At 47.3% G+C, this 21,742-nt stretch overlaps 1 protein-coding gene and 1 long non-coding RNA gene across 5 annotated transcripts in view; both read right to left on the bottom strand.

Moving 5' to 3' along the window:
- LOC150052367 (uncharacterized) overlaps positions 1-14,717 on the bottom strand; it is a 33,510-nt gene extending 18,793 nt beyond the window's left edge. For all 4 annotated transcript variants that reach the window (XR_016538015.1, XR_016538017.1, XR_016538014.1 and 1 more), the window contains exons 1-2: positions 14,255-14,717; positions 8,818-9,074 (exon numbers count right to left, since the gene is read on the bottom strand). This is a non-coding gene — a long non-coding RNA (uncharacterized LOC150052367). The remainder of the gene's footprint in view (positions 1-8,817; positions 9,075-14,254) is intronic.
- Positions 14,718-18,277, bottom strand: LOC150052366 (uncharacterized). The gene is made up of 2 exons (XM_090349143.1): positions 17,983-18,277; positions 14,718-17,908 (listed from the first exon to the last, which is right to left on the bottom strand). Exons 1-2 carry the CDS (start codon positions 18,275-18,277, stop codon positions 14,718-14,720), a joined length of 3,486 nt encoding a protein of 1,161 aa, XP_090205269.1.
- Between the last annotated feature and the right edge of the window lie 3,465 nt (positions 18,278-21,742).

Here is a 21,742-nt window from a genome sequence, read left to right as displayed (position 1 = left end):
TGTCTTCTGTCCCAGAAATGCAGATTGTCCCAGAAAATCAGGGTCACATGGCTGCCCACAGGACTGCTGTCAGGCCATGCTTCGCCATAGTTTTAGTTCAGAACTGCCTCGGGGCCTCTGGGCTTTAGTGACCTCTCCTAAGCTCACTCTCTGTAGACAACAGTTCATCTGATTGATAAGTTTTGGATGTTCAACTGGTTCAAACTGACCCCCACAATTTCCATCTTCACTTTCCACCCCCCCCCCAGCAAATCAGTCTCCTTTTTTAAAAGAGATTATTAGCAGCAAACCAATATAACTTCACCTAAACGCTGGGAAGGAGTATTTTATGGTCCTGTATCAAACCAGGCCTTTCTAGATTAAAAAGTAATTATTCCAAAAGAAAGCCTATGGTTAAAATTAAACCAGCTGAAAGCAGAAAGCTATTAGAGAACCTGGACTTTGGACAAATGCCAAAGAGGGCAGTGTGGGCATCTTCTGAAGGGAAAAGGGGAGAGACAAGCCAGAGAGGAGAAACGGTGAACAAGCGAGTGTATTAAAAAATTAAGTAAAATGTAGAAACCAGTTTCACCACCCTCCTTCATTCAGTTAGAGGCACTTTTAGCATTGGGAAAGCGAAACCCGCTGTGGGTGGGGTGCGAACGCTGCCAGGTCACCCGCCTGGAGAAACTCGAGATCGCGCCTACATGAGGGACGTGCGGCCCGGCCCGGCCCGGCCAGGCCCGCCGCCCGAGCGGGCGGCTTGCGCGGCGCCCTGGCTGGGCTGGGGCGTGGGGAGAGGCGGCAGTCACTGCTCCTCGCTCGTGGGGACGTGGACGACCTGCTCTGGTTTTGTTGTTCCGGTTTGATGAAGGAGCAACACAAACGTCTAGGGAAACACAAGCCGGCCTTAGCGTGCAGGCCGCCGCGGGCGCCGAGAGCGGCCGGGCCAGCGGCCCGAAGGCCCCGCCCCGGCCCCGCCCCGGCCCCGCCCCCTCGGGCGTCCGAGGCGGGTCTGCAGCGCCGGTCTGCAGCGCCCCCTGCCGGCGGGCGGACGGCCGGACGGAGGCCGCCAGCGCCCTTCCCCGCCAGGGCGCGCCTGCCCTCTGTCGGACACGGCCCGACCACGGCCCGCCGCCGCGGCAGGGCGGTGGAGCCCGCGGGCTGGGCCTCACCGCGGCCGCAGCCCCGGCCCCGGCCCCGGCCCCGCGGGAGAGGCGGTGTCAGCGGAGGCTCCGGCTCCCTCCTGCAGCCGTCCTCCGCCCGTGCCTCTGAACTACTGCAGGAGCGACAGCGCTCCTCTGCTTGCCTTCGTCATTTCCTGAGTGTTTCTTAGGAAACACTGGACTCAGGGGTGGGCTTAACGCTGGTGTTCTACCACCTGAGCCACACCTGTATTTACATCCTTTTGCTGGCTAACTGGAGATAAGGGTCTCATAGATTTGCCTGTCCAGACTACCTTCAAACTTCAATCCTCATATCTCAGCCTCCTGAGCAGCAAGAATTACGGACACAAATCACCAGCACCTTGACACAAATGGCTTTCTTAACAAGATTTTCCTTAAACATGCATCATGATTTTCTACCAACTATCTGTTAGGTCTACATCCCCCAATAGATTAGGAATCCCTGGATGTAGGGCTGCAATGTCACTGCTGTCCCTAGTATCACCTGCCAAAGTGCCTGCGGCAGGCGTGAATCACAGGAACTGGCCAGCCATCAGTGAAAATGACGAAGAGAAAGAATCCTATTTCAGGAGTGATAACATCAATTCATACTAAATATGCAGGAGGTTAGGGAGTAGCCCCGTGGATAGTGTCTGTCTAACATGTGTGAGGCCTTGGATTTAATCCCCAAGGAAAGAAGGAAGGAAGGAAGGAAGGAAGGAAGGAAGGAAGGAAGGAAGGAAGGAAGGAGCTCACACCTGCAATCCTAGCTACTCAAGAGGCTGAGATCTGAAGATGGTGGTTCAAAGCCAGCCTGAGCAGGAAAGTTTCTGAGACTCTATCTCCAACCAACGATCAAAAACAAACAAACAAAAAAACCCAAAACGATAAAAGTGGGCATGGCCAACACAAGTATCTGCCCCTTATTATTTGCATGTAAGAATTTATATTACTAACTCTTCATAAGTACAATTTTCGACAGTAGTATCATAAGCCCTGACTTGCTATTATTGGGCACTTATATAGTTACTTATTTTTGTTAGAATAAATAATGCTATCACACAAAAAAAAGAGAAAGGTAAGAAACAGCATCCAGGGTCTAAGTTAATGCCCCAATACTGGCTCAAAAAGAAATACAAAGAGAGAGAGAGAGAGAGAGAGAGAGAGAGAGAGAGAGAGAGAGAGAGAGAGAGAGAGAGAGAGGGGGGGGGGGGAAACAGACAGAGACAAGAAACAAAAGGGAAAAAAAGGCTGTTTTGAAACTAGAGGATATGATGATTATGATTGCACAACATTGTGATTGCATTAAATACCATTGAATTGCAACTTTAAAATGGTTAATTATATGCTATGTGAAATAATTTAAAAAAATAAACGGGGGGGCCGGGAGTTTGGCCTAGTGGTAGAGTGCTTGCCTAGCATGCACGAAGACTCGGGTTCGATTCCTTGGTGCCACATACTTAGAAAAAGCCGGAAGTGGTGCAGAGGCACAAGTGGTAGAGCTCTAGCCTTGAGAAAAATCCAAGGACAGTGCTCAGGCCCTGAGCTTAAGACCAGAACTGGCAATAAATAAATAAATAAATAAATAGGTACAATTGTAATCATCATAACCCTCGATTTGGAATACTGCGCAAATACTTGACAAACTCAAGATAAGGAGAATAACTTTTATACAAGGCTTGATAGTTTACACAATGTTTTCCCTTTTGTTCATCATGAGGCTTCAACTCGCAGCCTGGGCACTGTCCCAGAGATTTGTGCTTAAGACCATGCTCTGCCATTTTGAGCCTCTGTGCCACTTCTGGTTTTCTAGTGGCACTAGTTAGAGATAGTTGGAGTTTCATGGACTTTTGTGCCTGGGGTTGACTTAAAACCACGATCTTCAGATCTCAGCCTCCTGAGTAGCTGGAATTTCAGGCGTGAGTGCCAGCACCAAGTTACACCAATGTTTGTTTGTTTATTTATTTTGTGGGTCATGGGGCTTGAGCTCAGCCTGGGCGCTGTCCCTGAGCTCTTCAGCTCAAGGCTACCACCCTACCCTTGAGCCAAGTCCCACTTCCTGTTTTTCTGGAGGTTAGAGGGAGATAAAAAGTTCAGGTCCTTTTGTGCCTGGGCTGGCTTTGAACCTTGAGCCTCAGATCTCAGCCTCCTGAGTAGCTAGAATTCCAGGCATGAGCCACCACCATGAGGCTTACACCAATGTTTTAGCAAAAAGGGTTTCACCAGTTCCTCCTAATAGGCCCACAGTCATGCAAAGAAAATGAGAACTGTTGACAGTTCTGCTGGGGCCTCAACTCCCTCTAGAAAGTTCTTCCTTTCCGCTCCCTCAGAGTGGCCTCATCTCCCTACTCTGCTTTAAGTCCTAATCAAAATGCCTACCTGAGAGCAGCCTGCTTCCCCATGCCATGCTCTCTTGTTTAAGCTGCTTAATTCTGCACCAAAATCCTTAAATCATTTCATGGATATTGTATTTGTTTCTCTCACTGCTAATGCAGCTCTAAGAAAACAGCTTTGTCCATTTTTGCTCCGTTATTACAATTCTCGTATCTGAAATGCCATCTGACTCTCCATCTCCACAAAAGTAATAGGTGCTTGATAAACAAATGAATACATAGTCAAACTTAGTCATGAACTTAGCCAGATCTTCTGGGAAGCCTGGGCATTTTAGGCAACACCATGAAATTGCTCGTGGGGGGCTTTAACAGAGTGCTGCTTCTTTCAGGATTGGTCTTGGCAGGGGTTCCGGTCATCCTCAAGCCTTTGGACTTAATATCTGGTGTGGGCATGATCCTGGAGACCGGGCTGTCGGAGGAAGAGGAGGAGGAGGAAGAGAAGAAGGAAGGAAGAGGAGGAAGGAAGCAGTACAAAGCAGAGGTCAGAGTTCAGAGAGTAAAGTGGGCATGATCTCAGAAACCCAGTAATGACTCCTGGGACCAAATTTATCTACAGTACACACTGTGAGATTGATTCTGGTTGCCAGGAGAGAGTTGGCAGAGCTGGCCTCTCCCAAGTTGGACAGCATGGACAGGAGGAGATGACTCTTAGGGATGGGTAAGGAGCCTCTAGAACTCAGCGGCCACCCCAGAAATGTGCCCAGTGGCAACTGAGAAGATCTGGCTCAGCAGCAGCGGCCACCTTCTACCAGCTCTGAGCCAGGCAGCCACCAGGAGGGCAAGTTCCCAGTTATGACACAGAACACAGATCTGGGATCAAACTCCTGCAGCTCCAGGGTCAGTTGGGCTTCCTGCATCTGTTGCAACTTAAGTGTCTGGGGAAAGTTTATTGACTGCAGGTAAAAACTCACATGAGTGAAATGTGATCATCTGTGATCAGGGCAACAGAGCAGTTATACTTACTTACACACACACACACACACACACACACACACACAAATACACACACAGATATATGTCAATGCATGCATGTATATTTATATATGTATCCATTTGTATACATGTGTGTACATATATATATATATATATCCGTATGTATACATATATCTATATAGTTGGTACTAGAGCTTGAACTTAAGGCTTTGACACTGTCCCTTAGTTTTTTGCTCAAAGCTAATGCTCTACCACTTCTGGCTCTCTGTGTGGCTGTGTGTGTGTGTATGGAGATAAGTTTTTTTTTTTTTTTTTTTTTGCCAGTCCTGGGCTTGAGCTCAGGGCCTGAGCACTGTCCTTGGATCCTTGGACTTTCTCAAGGCTAGAGCTCTACCACTTGAGCCTCAGCACAACTTCCAGCTTTTTTTCCCCCTATGTATGTGGTACTGAGGAATTGAACCCGGGTCTTCATGCATGCTAGGCAAGCACTCTACCACTAGGCCAAACTCCCGGCCCCTGCAGATGAGTTTTTTTATGGATGTTCCTGCTTAGGCAAGCTTCAAACTAGGGTCCTCAGATCTCAGCTAGGATTACTGGAATGGTACAATTAATAACAGCCAGGCGCCAGTGTCTCACGCCTGTAATCCTAGTTGAGATCTGAGGATCATGGTTCAAAGCCAGGCCAAGCTGAAAAGTCCCAATGAGACTCTCATCTCCAATTAACCACCAAAAAAACCTAAAAGTGGTGCTGTGGCTCAAAGTGGTACAAGCACTAGCTTCGAGCAAAAGAGTTTGGGAGAGTGCCCTGGCCCTGAATTCAAGCTCATGACTGACAAATAATAATTATAAATAATAACAAAATATTTAATGTGGACAAATGCCTGTTTCCAAGCCCAGGGCACATTTTAACTTACTGGTACAGAAACATTTCCAACTTCTAATATATTATTAAACTTTCTCAAAAATGTTCTAGGACTGAGTAGCTCTAGAAAATCCTAAATTACATATACTTTGGTTATGCACTCATATGCATACACACACCTATTTTCTCAAAAAGCTTCCTTATGAACCATCCAAAGTACACACTGCTCAAATTCAAGCAAATGATTCATCATAAAGTACATTTTAAAAAGTTAAAACCTTATGTTCATACCAAGAAGAGACCACCATTTTGTACACTTCCAGGGCACAGCTTATATTGTGGAGTTTGGATTGGCAGAGGCAATACTAGAGTTTGAACTCAGAGCTTTGAGGCGGGCACTTTCCTGCTTGATCCACACCTGTAGTCTTACACTGCAGTTTAAGCAGTGCTCGCTTCACCTTTGTCCTGCAGTAACTACACAGTGCTCCTCCCTGGAAGCATTCAGCATGAGTGGTAATGACTTCTCCATTCCCACAGCATGACGGAAGAAAGCAAACAAGCAAAACTTTTATCTTATATTCCTTTCATCTCCCAAAGGCCATTCTGCCACCCCTGGAGGACTGGGCTTGACTCAGATCAAATGCTAGCACAGCCTGGCATCTACTTTAGCTTAAGCCAAGCAACATGGCTTGGATAGAGAGCAGATACATCAGCATCCCGTGGAGGTACACAGGGACTGCGGGCAAGCCAGTGGGGTTCCAACCAAAGCGATACACAAACCTCAGTTGCAAAAACAGGCACGCAAGGTGGCGTTCAAGAGCCCATTTTTCAAGACAATCCCCAAACCCAGATACTTTTTTTTTTTGTCAGTCGTGGGGTTTGAACTCAAGCCCAGATTTTAATGTGACTCTCTGGATGGTTTTTTTGTGGGGGAGGCAGGGTGTTGGGCTTGAACTCAGGGTGTTCTTGAGCTCTTTTGCTTAAGGCTAGCACTCTACCACTTTAAGCCACAGCTCCACTTCTGGCTTTTGAGAGATTAGTTGAAGATAAGAGTCTCACGGGGACTTTTCACAGGCTGGCTTTGAACCACAATCCCAGATACAGTTGTGAGCCACCAGCACCTTGCTTGGATCCTCCCTACCTGCCCCCCCCCAGGCCTTTACCTTAGATTTTTTTATGTTTTGTTGGCCATGGGGCTTGATGGATTTTTTTTTTAAGTTAGCAATTATGCCAAGTATTGGCTACTTAGGAGTTGAGATTTGAGTTACAATTGAAAGTCAACCTGTGTAGGAGTCTGTGAGACTCTTACCTCTAGTTACCCAACAAAAACCCAGAAGTGGAGCTATGGCTCAAGTGGTACAGCACTAGCCTTGAGTGAAAAAGCAAAAGGACTGTGTCTAGACCCTAAGTTCAAGCACCAGTACTGGCACAAAGTAAATAAGTACATAAATAAAAGCTAGCAATTAGTTTTAAAAACTGTTTGAAATGCTCTAAGGAAGGGTCAGCCTATAGTCTGATACAGCACACAAAAACCTGAACGCCCTCAGGAGTTGTAAGAGGCTCCCAGGATTCAAGGCCCACCTCAGTAACTGCTTCCTCAGGAGGCTACAACATCCACTACCACTTGGCACCATAATCCAGTCCACTGGCAAAGCTATAGCAAAATGCTCATTCCTCTGAGTTCAAATCCTACTGCCACCACCTACTGCTTCCACAAACCAACTATGTCACTTGGATTTTCCATTCTGCAGATCAACTTCTTCACCTATAAAATGGAGACAGTCACACAATCTCTCCTGCCATAGGGCTGTTGCAGGATTAAGTGAGATCATGTCCACAAAACACCACTGCAGAAGAGGCCATCCGCTATCTATCCACTGTGTCCGAGAATGTGGTGCCGCTTTCCTTACGCATGGTCAAAATGAGTCAGCCAGCTCTGCTGACAAGGATTCCTAAAGTCCTTTCAAATCTCCTCCTCCTCCTCCTCTTCCTCCTCCTCCTCCTCCTCCTCCTCCTCTTCCTCCTCCTCCTCCTCTTCTTCTTCTTCTTCTTCTTCTTCTTCTTTTGGCCAGCTTGAATTCAGGGCCTGGGCACTGTCCTTGGACACTTTTTGCACTCTGCCACCTGAGCCACAGCACCACTTCCAGCTTTTTCTGTGTATGTGGTTCTGGGGAAATCGAACCCAGGGCTTTGTGCATGCTAGGCGAGCATTCTACCACTAGGCCACACTCCCAGCCTATCCTCTTCTTTTTAGTTTCACTGTCTGCCTGAGTTCATCATCTTGTCTTTTTTTTTTTTTTTCCCAGTCCTGGGGCTTGAACTCAGGCCCTGAGCACTGTCCTTGAGCTTTCTCAAGGCTAGAGCTCTACCACTTGGGCCACATAGCACCACTTCTGGCTTTTTCTGAATATGTGGTACCGAGGAATCAAACCTAGGTCTTTGTGCATGCTGGGCAAGCACTCTACCACTAAGGCAAACTCCCGGTTCCATCATCTTGTCTCCTATACCCTGAACTATTACAACCATGTAATAATGGAACGTCTTGCTTTTCCTCCACAGATCACCAGCCCCAGGTGACTCACTCTCACCTTAGCATCTTAGTATACACCTATGTAAAACACAAGTGTGATGGTTTCTCCCTGTCAGCTACAGGACAGGACAAGGTCTATAATTCTTTGTCTTTTTGTACTTGTCTAGCCTTATTCATGCTAGACAAGTGCTGAAATGCCAGTTATAGCCCCAGACCTTAATTTTTTGAGACAGGATCTCATGTAGCCCAGGCTGATGTGGAACTTAACAATATACCTGCCTCTCACCCTTGAGTGCTGGGATTATGAGCATATGTCACGAAGTCTAAAGTCTGTGTGTGTAAGAGTGTGTGTGTGTTGATACTGGACCTTGAACTCTGGGCCTAAGTATTCTTTTTTTCTTTTTTCATTTTCTTTTTTGCCAATTGTGAGGCTTGAACTCAGGACCTGTGTGCTGTTCCTGAGCCTCTCTGTGTTCAGTGCTCTACCACTTGAGTCACAGCACCACTTCCGGCATTTTCTGTGTATGTGGAATCGAACCCACAGCTGCATGCACACTAAGCAAGCACTCTATCACTAAGCCACATCCCCCACTTCTACTAAGCCCCCCTAAATTCTTTAATTAGAATTCCCCTTTTTTGTCAGTCCTACAGCTTGAACTTTTGGCCTGGATTCTCTCCCTGAGCTATGTGCTCAAGGCTAGTACTCTACCACTTTGACCCAGAGTATCACTTCTGGTTTTCTGCTGGTTAATTAGAGATAAGAGTCTCACAGACTTTCCTGCCTTAGTTGGCTTTGAACTGCAATCCACAGATCTCAGCCTCCTGAGTAGCTAGGATTATGGCATGAGCCACTGCGCCTGGCTGACACTATTCTTCCCGTCCAAAATGTTTGTCCTCCATGCTTCCCCTTCCTCACCCTTCAAAGTCCACCCCCAACTGGTCATCTGTACTTACCAGGTGGTTGGCATTTGGCAATTGGCGTAGTGTTTCTCTCTTTACTTCTCTTTCTGTGGTCTCAGTGAAATGCATCTGATATCCAGCCAGAGAACAGAAATCTGATGATTCAGTCACACTTTGTACACTACAGAATAGCAAGACTCCTGCAATGGGGAAATTACCCGAGTCTTGATCTTATGTCCATTAAGGCCTCTTATAAGACATAACAGTTCCTGTGTGTGCAGAATCACCGACGATCTCAGGAATATACAGATCTAGGGAAGAAAATACATTGATTTTTTTCTCTCTCTTGGACATTTATATTCTTGAAAACTTGTCAGTAAGTGGGTGCCAGTGGCTCTTGTCTATAATCCTAGCTACTCAGAAGGCTGAGATCTGAGGATCACAGTTCAAAGCCAGCCTGGGCACTAAAGTCCGTGATACTTTTGTCTCCAATAAAATACTCAGAAAAAGTTGGATGTAGCATTGTGGCTCAAGTGGCAGAGCACTAGCCTTGAGCAAAAGAAATTCAGGGACAGGGCCCAGTCCCAGAGTTCAAGCCCTGGGACTGGAAACATAAAATAAAATGTGTCACTAAAATGCATGTTCTGTAATCCTTTATGGCATGAATGGAGGGGTTGTTACACAGTCTCGCCCCCACGCCCCTAGCAGCGCTGGCTCTGGCAGGATACTATAGAAGAATGGAGGAGGGAAGTTGAGCCCAGTGGTTTTCAGCTCTGGGGTCAGGATGACTGTGCTGTGGTCTGGCCCAGGCAGTTTCTAGTTGGTAGAGTAACAGTACTGATCTCAAAGAGCTGCACAAATGGAAAAGTGATGAGAGGATGTACACAATGCCAAAACTACTCCACTTCTCTGATTATGACAAGAACTTGTGAAATACTAGCTTTTATCACTTGCCTCCCAGACTGTGCGCAATGGTACTAGTCTGTAACCCCAGCACCTGAGAGGCTGAAGCAAGAGGATCTTGAGTTTGAGGCCAACCTGGGGGCTACACAGCAAGACCTTAGATTAAACAAAGAAATCCAGGCACCAATAGTTCACTTCTGTAATCCTAGCTACTCAGGAGGCTGAGATCTAAGGACTGCAGCTTAAAAACCCAGCCCAGGCAGAAAAGCCTATGAGATGTCTCCAGTTAACCAGCAAAAAGCTGGAAGTAATACAGTGCTAACAAAAACCACCAAGAACACAAGGCCCTGAGTTCAAGCCCCAATACTGGTGTGGACGCGCAAGTGTACACACGTGTGCACGCACGCGCACGCGCACACACACACACACACACCCTGTTCCTAGACCTGAGTTGTCTGGAGCTTCCTCTTACAACTCTGTCCATTATTCCCAGTATCTCAATGTTATGATCCAAACTATGGGATGAGAGTTTCTATATAATAGAAGAGCAAGCTGTCAAGCTGCTACTCAAGGAAGAAGCAGGCATAATAGAGACAAGAAGAAAGCAGGCCACATCCACAAGAGAGCTGGCTATGCAGGCAGCTCCTGAATAAAAATAGATCTAGACTTCCACATGCTATGCTGGAAGGAAGAAAACAGAGCATCTCAAACTGCTGAGAGCACACCTACGCATAGATAAACTTCAAGTATGGGATAAAGACATCTCAGATCTGGGGGGACTTTAAAAAGACTGAAGTCAGGGCCTGGGCGCTGTCCCTGAGCTTCTTTTGCTCAAGGTAGTGGTCACCACTTGAGCCACAACACCACTTCTAGCTTCGTTTATCTGTTTATGTGGTACTGAGAAATCAAACCCAGAGCTTCATGCATGCTAGGCAAGCATTCTACCACTAAGCTACATTCCTAGCCCCTCAATACTCTTTTTATTATAAAAGCTCTGAAGATATTAGGAAGAGGGCCTAGTGGTAGAGTGTTTGCCTAGTATGCACAAAGCCCTGGGTTCCATTCCTTAGTACCACATACATAGAAAAAGCCAGGGCCGGGAGTTTGGCCTAGTGGTTAAAGTGCTTGCCTAGCATGCATGAAGACCCAGGTTCGATTTCTCGGTATCACATACATAGAAAAAAGCCAGAAGTGGTGCTGAGGCTCAAGTGGTAGAGCTCTAGTCTTGAGAAAGTCCAAGGACAGTGCTCAGGCCCTGAGCTCAAGCCCAGGACTGGCAAAAAAAAAAAAAAAAAAAAAAAAGCCAGAAGTGATGCTATGGCTCAAGGGGTAGAGCTCTAGCCTTGAGAAAGCCCAAGAACAGTGCTCAGGCCCCGAGTCAAGCCCCAGGACTGGCAAAAAGAAAAAAAGAATCAGTGCAGGGAGGGAAATGGGGACCAAAACATGAGAAAGGGTATCAATGTTTGTGAAGTAATACACTTTCTATGTGGCAAATATCATATAACCTTCTATTAATTACAATTAAAAATTTTAAAATTTAAAGAAAAAAAGACTCAGACCCACCAAAACCCCTCTTAAAGTGATAAATACATAATTTCGGGAATGTAGCAGGATATAAAATCAATACTCAGGAATAACTAGCTTTTCTATAGATTAATAATGAGCAGACTGAAAAAGAAATCAGGAAAGCAATTCTGCTCTCAAGAGCCTCAAAAAAAAAAAAACCCACACACAAAATACCTAGGCATTAACTTAACACACAAAAATGAAAGACCTTCATAATGCCAGCTAAATTTTTTTTTTTGCCAGTCCTGGGCTTGAACTCAGGGCCTGAGCACTGTCCTTGGACTTTTTCAAGGTTAGAGCTCTACCACTTGAGCCTCAGCACTACTTCCAGCTTTTTTCTATGTATATGGTACCGAGGAATTGAACCTGGGTCTTTGTGCATGCTAGGCAAGCACTCTACCACTAGGCCAAACTCCCGGCCTGCCAACTAAATTTTACAAAAAGAAAAAAAAAAAAAACCTGAAGAAAGAAATTGAGTTAGACATCAGAAGATGGAAAAGACTTTCTCAGGTTCATAGATTGGCAGAACCAATATTGTTAAAATGACCATACTGTTGAAAGCAAGCTTCAGACTTAATGCAAAGAAACTCAAGACAGTACCCAGGCCCTGAGTTCAAAGCCCAGGATGTGTACCCCCAAAAAATACAAACAGAAAGGATGATATAACTTAATGAAATTGACCCAAGTAGAAAAGAGAGAGGCACAAAAGGAGAAAAAGTGATGAGCTCTTAAGCAGACTCCAACATTATTAAACACACACACACACACACACAAAGGAACTTGGTGCTGGTGGCTCACACCTGTAGTCCCAGCTACTGAAGAGGCTGAGATCCTAGGATCATTGTCCAAAGACAGAATTGAAGCTCAAGTGTTAGAGCACCTGACCAGCATGGGTGGACTAAGGGTTCCATTTCCTGTATCTCCAAGAAGGGGCAGGAGAATACAAAACTCCAGAAGGAAGACCCAGGCAGTTGGAGAGTCAACACTGAAGTATTCTTCGCATCCTGTAAACTACTTTTAGCCAACTCTTCCATCCCTGATTAAGAGATAAACAGGATGCAAAAGCCTGCCTTGACACTGAGGTCTTGATAGTAGATGTTCAAGAAGGCTTCGAGGCGCTGGGAGAGTGGCTAATGGTAGAGTGGTTGCCTAGCATGCACGAAGACCCTGGTTCCATTCCTCAATACCTCAGTACCAGGACTGGCCATTAAAAAAAACAACCATTAAAGGAGCCAAGAGTTTGACCTTCTTGCATGCAAGAAGACACAGGGTTCCATTCCTCAGTACCACATACAAAGAAAAAAAAAGCCGGAAGTAGAGCTGTGGCACAAGTGGTAGAGCTCTAATCTTGAGAAAGACCAAGAACAGTGCTCAGGCCCTGAGCTAAAGCCAGGCCAGGACTGGCAAAAAAAAAAAAAAAAAAAAAGCCTTAGACAGAAGGGAAACTGTAGAAAAGCACTTGTTATTAGAGTAACTAAAAGTCAAAGATGGAACCAGGCAATTGTAACTCATGCCTGTAATCCAAGCTATTCAAGAGGCTAAGATCTGAGGATCATAATTTGAAGCCAGGTCCAGCAGGAAAGTCCAATTTAAAGTGGTGGAGCTCTAGCCAGTTTTTTGTTTTTGTTTTTGTCAGTTGTGGGGCCCTAGGTGGTGTTTCTGAGCTCTTCAGCGCAGGGCTAGCGCTCTATCACTTGAGCTACCATGCCACTTCCAGAGCTAACCTTGAGTGAAAGAGTCCAGGTCCTAGAAGTGATGCTGTGGCTCAGAAGGGGTAGGACGGTAGCCTTGAGCTGAAGAGCTCAGAGTCAGCACCTAGGTCCTGAGTTCAAGCTTCATGATTGACAAAAAAAAGTCAAAGATGGAAATAGTACAGGTACAAATAATACAACTTTATATGGAGTATGGGTGATTTGAATTTGCTACAGAATAGTGAGGGGCCAGGAGTGTGGCCTAGTGGTAGAGTGCTTTCCTAACATGCATGAAGGCCTGGGTTCAATTCCTCAGTACCACATACATGGAAAAAGTCAGAAGTAGTGTTGTGGCTCAATTGGTAGAGCTCTAGCCTTAAGAAAAGCCCAAGGACACCTGCTCAGCCACATTTATCTCTGCACTATTCACAATAGCCAAGCGATGGAAACAACCCAGATGCCCTACTGCAGATGAATGGACACAAAAAATGTGATATATATATATATATATACATACATATATACATATATATATATATTGGAATTCTACATAGCCAGCAGACAAGATAAAATAATGGCATTTGCTGGGAAGTGGATGAAGCTAGAGCGAATCATGTTGAATAAGTCAAAACCAAAGAAACAAAAGGCACATGGTATGCTCAATATGTGGATATTAGATCCAAAGAGTACAAGAGCGATGACTTAATATTTGGGTACCCAATGCTATAGGTATGGTCTCGGAGATATAAACATAACTACATAGACATCAAAATCTATGATTGGCTATATCCTCTACAGACATAATGTTTTATTACATAGATTAATGCTTAATTGTAATTATGTTCTAAAATCTAAGTGCCAGTGATTGTATACAGAGATTCCCTTCTTGAATACTTGTTTGTTAAACATGACATTTGAAATATGATGTAAAAATCAATGTTAATTAAATTATTTAATTAAAAAAAGAAAGAAAGAAAGAAAAAAAGCCCAAGGACAGTGCTCAGGTCCTAAGTTTAAGCCCCAGGAGTGGACAAAAAAAAAAAAGTGATTGTGATGAAGTGATTACAATCTGAAGCCAAGTAATTATTCTAGATACAATTAGAGGGGAAGTCAGATGGTGCAGCCCTGAAGTCATATTAGATGGTAAAATTGATGGTATAGAAGAGTACAGAATAATGAGGGAACTTTGAAAACCAACAAACACAGGCCAGGGACATGGCTTGCTTAGCAAATATAAGACCCAGTTCAAATTCTAGTACTATAAATCCAAACTAAGTAACAGCAAAATAAACCAACAAATAGAATCAACATTATGGGGTGTGGCTTCTTACTTTTTTCACTTCTTAACTTGCTCATCTCCACTTCCTCTCGTTCTTGGTCTTTCGGAACCCCTCATTCTTCAGGATCTGCTCTCAGATATTGTGCTCACGTCAGCCTGCTTGTCCACAGTCTTCCACGGTTTTCCTTTGTCCTGCTGTAATTGTTTCTTTTCTCTCTGTAGGCATTCTTTTCATATCTCCAATCTTAAATCCATTTCTCAAATATTCTTTAAGAATCCAATATCCTCTATAATTCATTACTAAATCTTTGCTTTCTCTTCCAAAGGTTCCTGTGTCCCTCTTTCCCACTCTTCACCTCCGCTGGTCCTCATTTTCCTTCATTCCCGTCTTCTTTCCGATTTTGGCTTCCGCCTCTCCTCTTTCATCTTTATCCCTTCAAGATCAGATCAGTAACATTCTTCTTGGCTCTAACTTTTCCTCTTTGGGTTTAAACCCTCTCTCTCATTTTAACCCTTCATCCAGTGGGACCTTCATCTGTCATATCTTTCTCTTCCATAGAAACAGACTCACCAGTAATATTTTTCTTTTCATTCAAATCATCCTTATCAACTTCCATTCTTTCCTCAACCACTTCTAGTTCTTTCTCTTCTTCTATACGTTCTAAAGGAATTTCCATCTCATTAGTAGATTCTATCTCTCTTTCATTATTAGTAACTTTTATCACTGTTTCAGTTTCATCTTCCATTACACTCTCCCTTCTTGTGTCTTCCTCCAACTTCTTAGCACTTGAGTTCCATTTATATCCAGTGGATCTCAAATCTTTTTTACCTGTCCTCAGCTTTGCACCACTGGAAGTGAGTCTCTCACCACTGGAAGTGAGTTTCTCACCACTGGAAGTGAGTTTCTCTCCACTGAAAGTGAGTTTCTCACCAATGGAAGTGAATTTCTCTCCACTGGAAGTGAGTTTCTCTCCACTGAAAGTGAGTCTCTCACCACTGGAAGTGAGTCTCTCTCCACTGGAAGTGAGTTTCTCTCCACTGAAAGTGAGTCTCTCACCACTGGAAGTGAGTTTCTCTCCACTGAAAGTGAGTTTCTCACCAATGGAAGTGAATTTCTCTCCACTGGAAGTGAGTTTCTCTCCACTGAAAGTGAGTCTCTCACCACTGGAAGTGAGTTTCTCTCCACTGGAAGTGAGTTTCTCACCACTGGAAATGAGTTTCTCTCCACTGAAAGTGAGTTTCTCACCACTGGAAGAGAGTTTCTCACCACTGAAAGTGAGTTGCTCACCACTGGAAATGAGTTTCTCTCCACTGGAAATGAGTTTCTCTCCACTGGAAGGGAGTTTCTCACCACTGGAAGTGAGTTTCTCTCCACTGGAAGTGAGTTTCTCACCACTGGAAGTGAGTTGCTCACCACTGAAAGTGAGTTGCTCACCACTAGAAATGAGTTTCTCACCACTGAAAGTGAGTTGCTCACCACTAGAAATGAGTTTCTCTCCACTGGAAGTGAGTTGCTCACCACTGGAAGTGAGTTGCTCACCACTGAAGGTGAGTTGCTCACCACTGGAAATGAGTTTCTCTCCACTGGAAGGGAGTTTCTCACCACTGGAAGGGAGTTTCTCACCACTGGAAGGGAGTTTCTCACCACTGAAAGGGAGTTGCTCACCACTGGAAATGAGTTTCTCTCCACTGGAAGGGAGTTTCTCTCCACTGGACCTGAGCCTCTCTCTACTTAACTTGAACATATCTCCAATGAGCCTGAGCGCCTCTCCACTGGATCCAAGCGCCTCTCCACTGGATCCGAGCGTCTCTCCACTGGAAGTGAGTTTCTCTCCACTGGACCTGAGCCTCTCTCTACTTGATCTAAGTGTCTCTCCACTGGATCTGAGCTTGTCTCTACTGGACGTGAGTGTCTCTCCACTGGATCTGAGCTTGTCTCTACTGGGCCTGAGGGTCTCTCCACTGGATTTGAGCTTATCTCCACTGGATCTGAGCTTGTCTCTACTGGATGTGAGTGTCTTTCCACTGGATCTGAGCTTGTCTCTACTGGATGTGAGTGTCTCTCCACTGGATCTGAGCTTGTCTCTAATGGGCCTGAGGGTCTCTCCACTGGATTTGAGCTTATCTCTACTGGACCTGAGCTTGTCTCTACTGGACCTGAGCTTGTCTCTACTGGACGTGAGTGTCTCTCCACTGGACCTGCGTGTCTCTCCACTGGACCTGCGTGTCTCTCCACTGGACCTGCGTGTCTCTCCACTGGACCTACGTGTCTCTCCACTGGACCTACGTGTCTCTCCACTGGATCTAGGCTTCTCTCCACTGGACCTACGTGTCTCTCCACTGGATCTAGGCTTCTCTCCACTGGACCTGCGTGTCTCTCCACTGGATCTAGGCTTCTCTCCACTGGACCTGCGAGTCTCTCCACTGGATCTGGGCTTCTCTCCACTGGACCTGCGTGTCTCTCCACTGGATCTGGGCTTCTCTCCACTGGACCTGCGTGTCTCTCCACTGGATCTGGGCTTCTCTCCACTGGACTTGCGTGTCTCTCCACTGGATCTGGGCTTCTCTCCACTGGACCTGCGAGTCTCTCCACTGGATCTAGGCTTCTCTCCACTGGACCTGCGAGTCTCTCCACTGGATCTGAGCTTCTCTCCACTGGATCTGAACTTCTCTCTGCTAGATCTGCGCTTTCCCCCACTGGTTCTAGGTTTCTCCTCACTGGATGTAGGCTTCTCTCCACTGGATCCTGCCTTCTCTTCAATGGGCCCAAGCTGCTCTTCACTGGATGACAGTCTCACTCCACTTGATCCACGCTTTACTTCCTGGAATTTCTCTCTGCTGGGCCCAACCTTCTCTTCAATGGATTTCAACTTCACCTTGCTGGACTCCAGCTTCTCTTCACTGGGTCGCTTCCCTCTACTAGACCCAAGCTTCTCTTCACTGGGTTTCAGCTTCATTCCACTGGTCCTCCGCTCCCCATTCTGTCTCAGTTGGTACCTTCTAGAACTCACGTCGGCTACCCTGGTCTCCATCTTGCCGCCATTGGACATCAGCCTCTCTTCGGTCCTAGACCCCTCTCTGGAGCGTGCTGCCATCCCTGCACTCCCGGGTTCAGCTTCCAACGACGGCTTCCTCCAGGTCTCTAACAGGCCGCCCTGTCCTGCGCCGGCCCCGCTGGGCCTGGGGCCCGTCTTCTCCAGGCCCACCAAGCCCCTCCCTCGAGGCTTCCGCGGGCTTCTCTCCAGGAGCTCCATCTTCTTCCCAATCACGACCAGCCCCTTCCAGGGCTCGCACACCTCTGGCACGCCCCGGGCCCCCCGGTAGCTCGCTTCCGGCGGCGGACGCCCGCGGACGCCCGGGCCGCCCTGGCCCCGGGCCTTGCCGCGCCTCTTGGGGGTTCTAAACTTCTTCCCCTCCCTCACGTCCAAGGGGAAAAACGACTGCCGAGGCCTCGTCTCCACAGACATGGCCTCCCGCCCCGGCCCCGCACGCCCGGGCCCGCCTCCAGCTCCCCATTCCCCCCCGGCCCCACCCTCCCGCCCACCATCCGCCTCCTCCCGCCGCCCCGCCGCTCGGGGGAGGCGAGGCTGGCCTGTGCGCAGGCGCAGGGCGCGCGTGACCGTTAGAAGGCGGGACGCAGAGCGGCTGGCCCGGGCACTCCACAATTTTGGGGTGGGAGGAAAACGCGGAGACAGAGCCGGTGACCCTAGTGACGCGGGAGCTTAGGCCCGGCAGGCAGCTCTAACGCCGGCCACCCCCCCCTTCCTCACACACACGCACTAGCTCCGTCCCGCGCTGTGCCTTTAAAACCTGGGGCTTGGACACAGAATTGATAGGCGTTGCAGCCAATGGCAGTGCGCACGGTGGAGTAGGACCCAATCAGAAGGCGCTGCTGTGGATGACGTCGGTGGGAGCCTCCCCGGGAGGGGCGCGGGTCGAAGGCGCCCTGCCGGATCGCGCCCTGCCGGATCGCGCCCTCCTTCCCTTTCCGGAGCGGCCGACAGCAGCCGCCCGGGAGCCTCCGGAGACGCCGGGGGGAGGAAGGTACGGGAAGGAAGGAGGCGAGCCCTTCCATCCTCCACCTCTCTCCACCGTCCCCAGGGCACCAAGCCAGGCTGGAGAGGGCCGGGCGGGGGCCTGGGCTGTCGGGGCAGCACCTGCGCAGGCCGGGCCGGCCTCCCCTCCCCGCCCAGGCCCCGAATCCAGGCCGGCACTCGGGGCAGCTTCCTCGGTGGACGTGCACTCGGGAGGTCACTCCTCCTTTTTCTGGCTTCACTCAGCAGATCCTCATTACACACCCACGCTGCGCCCAGGATGCTTAGGCGGTGCGGAGGTCCAGCCTGATGAGGGCAGAGTCGATGTGATCCATCCTGGAAGCCCCAGCTCCCTCAGGCGGCTGCCCAAGAGGAAAGAGTGTGAGCACGGGTGGAGATACTGCGACATCAGGAAGAAGCCAAGTCCCGTGGGCCAGCTGCCCCACTGAGTCAGACTGCCGGGGGGGTGAGGGGGGTGAGGGGAGGCAAGAGGAATTAGAGAGCCTGCTCTGGGAAGGTCAGAAAACCCCCGAGAGGAGGAATTCAAGTGGAGTTTGAGGGATCAGAGGGGCTGAGAGACACAAAAACAGGACAACAAATGTGGGCACAGTACCTAACATATTGTAAGAGCAACTGTGATAACTTTGCTATTGGTATTGTTACTGTTGGGACAGGGAATGTTAGGTGTTTTGAGGATGTGCTGAATGTTTAAAAAGACAGATGTAAACTGGGTGAGGTGGCTCACGCCTGTAATCCTAGCTACGCAGGAGGCTGAGATCGGAGGATCAAGGTTCAGAGCCAGTCCAGGCACTAAAGTCTGTGAGACTCTTATCTCCAATTAACCACCAGAAAACCAGAAATGGCACTGTGGCTCAAGAGGCAGTAGCCTTGAGCTAAAGAGCAGAGGGACAACGTCCAGGCCCAGAGTTCAAGCCCCTCATGACTGACCAAAAAAAGTGACAGATGTATCACTAGACTATGTAAAAGCCACACTTTCCAAAAGTCCACTATTAGTACTCATCTTCCAGGTTAAAGATTGCCTTTTCTAAGATCCTCCTTTGCACATAGTGATATTTCCAGGCACCACTGATTCATGCCCATGATCCTATTCTGGGATTATGGTTTGAAGCCAGCCCAGGCAGGAACATCTGTGACAAATAAACTACCAAAAATCTGGAAGTAAAGCTGTGGCTCAAGTGGTAGAGCATTAGCCCTGCGCAAAAATGACCAAGGACAGCACCCAGGCCCTGAGTTTAAGCCCCAGGAAGGAGGTACACATGAGCACCTGTGCGCACTCCTTCCCCCCCCCACACACAAAATATTCAAAGGCTTAATGGTATATGCATAAGGTCCTGGGTTTGATCCCCAGGACCTATATATGAAATCATATATAAGTGGCTCCAGAGGCAGGGCGGTAGCCTTGAGCTGAAGAGCACAGGGACAGCATCCAGGCCCAGAGTTCAAGCCCCACAACCAACAAAAGAAAAAAAGAAAAGTCAGTCAAGTGTGACCTGGAGTTCAAGCTCCAGTACTGGTAGACACGCACACACATTATAAAAGGGATGGAACAAGGAGAAAAGAAAAAGCAAGACAGCAAGTTTGTAGCCTGTTATATCAGTAATTACAATAATTGCGAATGTTCTAAACACTTAAATTTAAAAAGCATTGTTGGGGGTGTGGCTCAAGTGGTAGAATACCTGAATGAACCCCCCCCAGTACCACCAAAAAATGAAAAACATTGTGAGATTAGATTTTTAAAAACTATATTGGTTTTTTTTTTTGCCAGTCTTGGGCTTGAGCTCAGGGCCTGAGCACTGTCCTTAGACTTTCTCAAGGATAGAGCTCTACCACTTGAGCCTCAGCACCACTTCCAGCTTTTTTCTATGTATGTGGTACCGAGGAATCGAACCCGGGTCTTCATGCATGCTAGGCAAGCACTTTAACCACTAGGCCAAACTCCCAGGCCTAAAAACTATATTGTTTAAAAATAGATATTTCAAGCTGGCTGTGGTGATACACACCTGCAATTGAAGCAGGGAAATATGGATTTCACAGCCAGCTGGGTTACATAGAAAAACAGGTACAGTCAGGCGTCAGTGGCCCACGCCTGTGATCCTCACTACTCAGGAGGCTGCGTTCTGAGGACCTGGGTTCAAAGCCAGCCTGAGCAGGAAAGACAAGGAGACGCTTATCTCCAGTTGACCACTAGAAAACAGAAAGTGGGGCTGAGGAGGAAGGGGAGGGTGCGGGGGAGACCTGGCACCCCCACAGGCCTCCCTAGATTGTTTTAGGGCTTGATGTTGAGCTCCGGCCCCTTTCCCACTCCACCCAGAAGGTACTGGTCTGGGATCCCAAGGAAGTCACCACCATGGCCTCATCGAGGCCTGCTAGGCCGGGCCAAGAAGAGCAGGGGCCTGGAGTGCAGCCCAGCCTCGAGATATGGAAGACCCATCCCCAGGGTCTTGATGGAAAAGGCTTGTTTCTGCCGGGCTGAGATGTATGCAGCTTTAGGATGTATTGCTAGTTTAGAGTTTCTGTTTCTTTGTTTTTAGTATAGTGCTATTTGGTTCCCCATTTTTATATAGAAGCAGATACAAGGAATATTTTTGTTTACTGCCTTTTTGGATAAAAGGTTTGCTAGCTGTTTATAAAACTAAGTGGAAACTGGTACTATGCCCATTGAATAGAAAAGTAAACAATTGGTGCAAAAAGCAAAGGCAAAGGCCAGGAGTTTGGCCCAGTGGTAGAATGCTTGCCTAGCATGCACGAAGACCCTGCTTGATTCCTCTGTACCACATACATAGAAAAAGCCAGAAGTGGTACAGTGCCTCAGGGTAGAATACTAGCCTTGAGGAAAGCCCAACGACAGTGCTCAGACCCTGAGCTCAAGCCCAGGACTGGCAAAAAAAAAAAAAAAAAAGCAAAGGCAAAATAGCTATTATATGGAAAAATAAAAGTATATACATTTTAAAAATACAAAATGAGGCTGGGAATGTGGCTTAGTGGTAGAGTGCTTGCCTAGCATACATGAAGCCTTGGGTTCCATTCCTCAGTACCACATAAGCAGCAAAAAGCCAGAAGTGGCTCTAGTGGTAAAAAGCTGTTCTTAGCAAAAGAAGTTCAAGGACAGTACCGAGACCTTGAGTTCAAGCCCAGGAATGGGAAAAAAAAAAGGCAGGGAGAGAAATTTGATAAAAATTTGATATAGGGCCAGGAGTTTGGCCTAGTGGTAGAATGCTTGCCTATCATGCACAAAAACCCGGGTTCAATTCCTTGGTACCACATATATAGAAAAAAGCCAGAGGCTGTGGCTCAAGTGGTAGAGTGTTAGCCTTGAGAAAACCCAAAGATAGTGCTCAGGGCCTGACCCCAAGCCCAGTACTGACCAAAAAAAAAAAAAAAAACCAAACTTGATTTAAAATGGTACCTCCAGTAACCCTGGCTACTCAAGAGGCTGAGATGTGAGGATTGCAGTTCAAAGCCAGCCTGGGCAGGAAAATCTAAAC

This window comes from Megascapheus bottae, chromosome 16, assembly GCF_031878675.1.
Source record: "Megascapheus bottae isolate mThoBot1 chromosome 16, mThoBot2.hap1, whole genome shotgun sequence".
NCBI classification, from domain to species: domain Eukaryota; kingdom Metazoa; phylum Chordata; class Mammalia; order Rodentia; family Geomyidae; genus Megascapheus; species Megascapheus bottae.
The sequence above is the reverse complement of the archived record's forward strand: the minus strand, read 5'-3'. Positions and strand labels throughout refer to the sequence as shown.

What these genes read in the sequence shown, in the direction of transcription:
- LOC150052366 (XM_090349143.1), bottom strand. Translation starts at nt 18,277, where the DNA reads ATGGAAGGGCTCGCCTCCTTCCTTCCCGTACCTTCCTCCCCCCGGCGT. An exon ending in CACAGCGCGGGACGGAGCTA is followed by an intron (nt 17,909 to 17,982) that starts GTGCGTGTGTGT and finishes CCGCGTCACTAG; the next exon opens with GGTCACCGGCTCTGTCTCCG.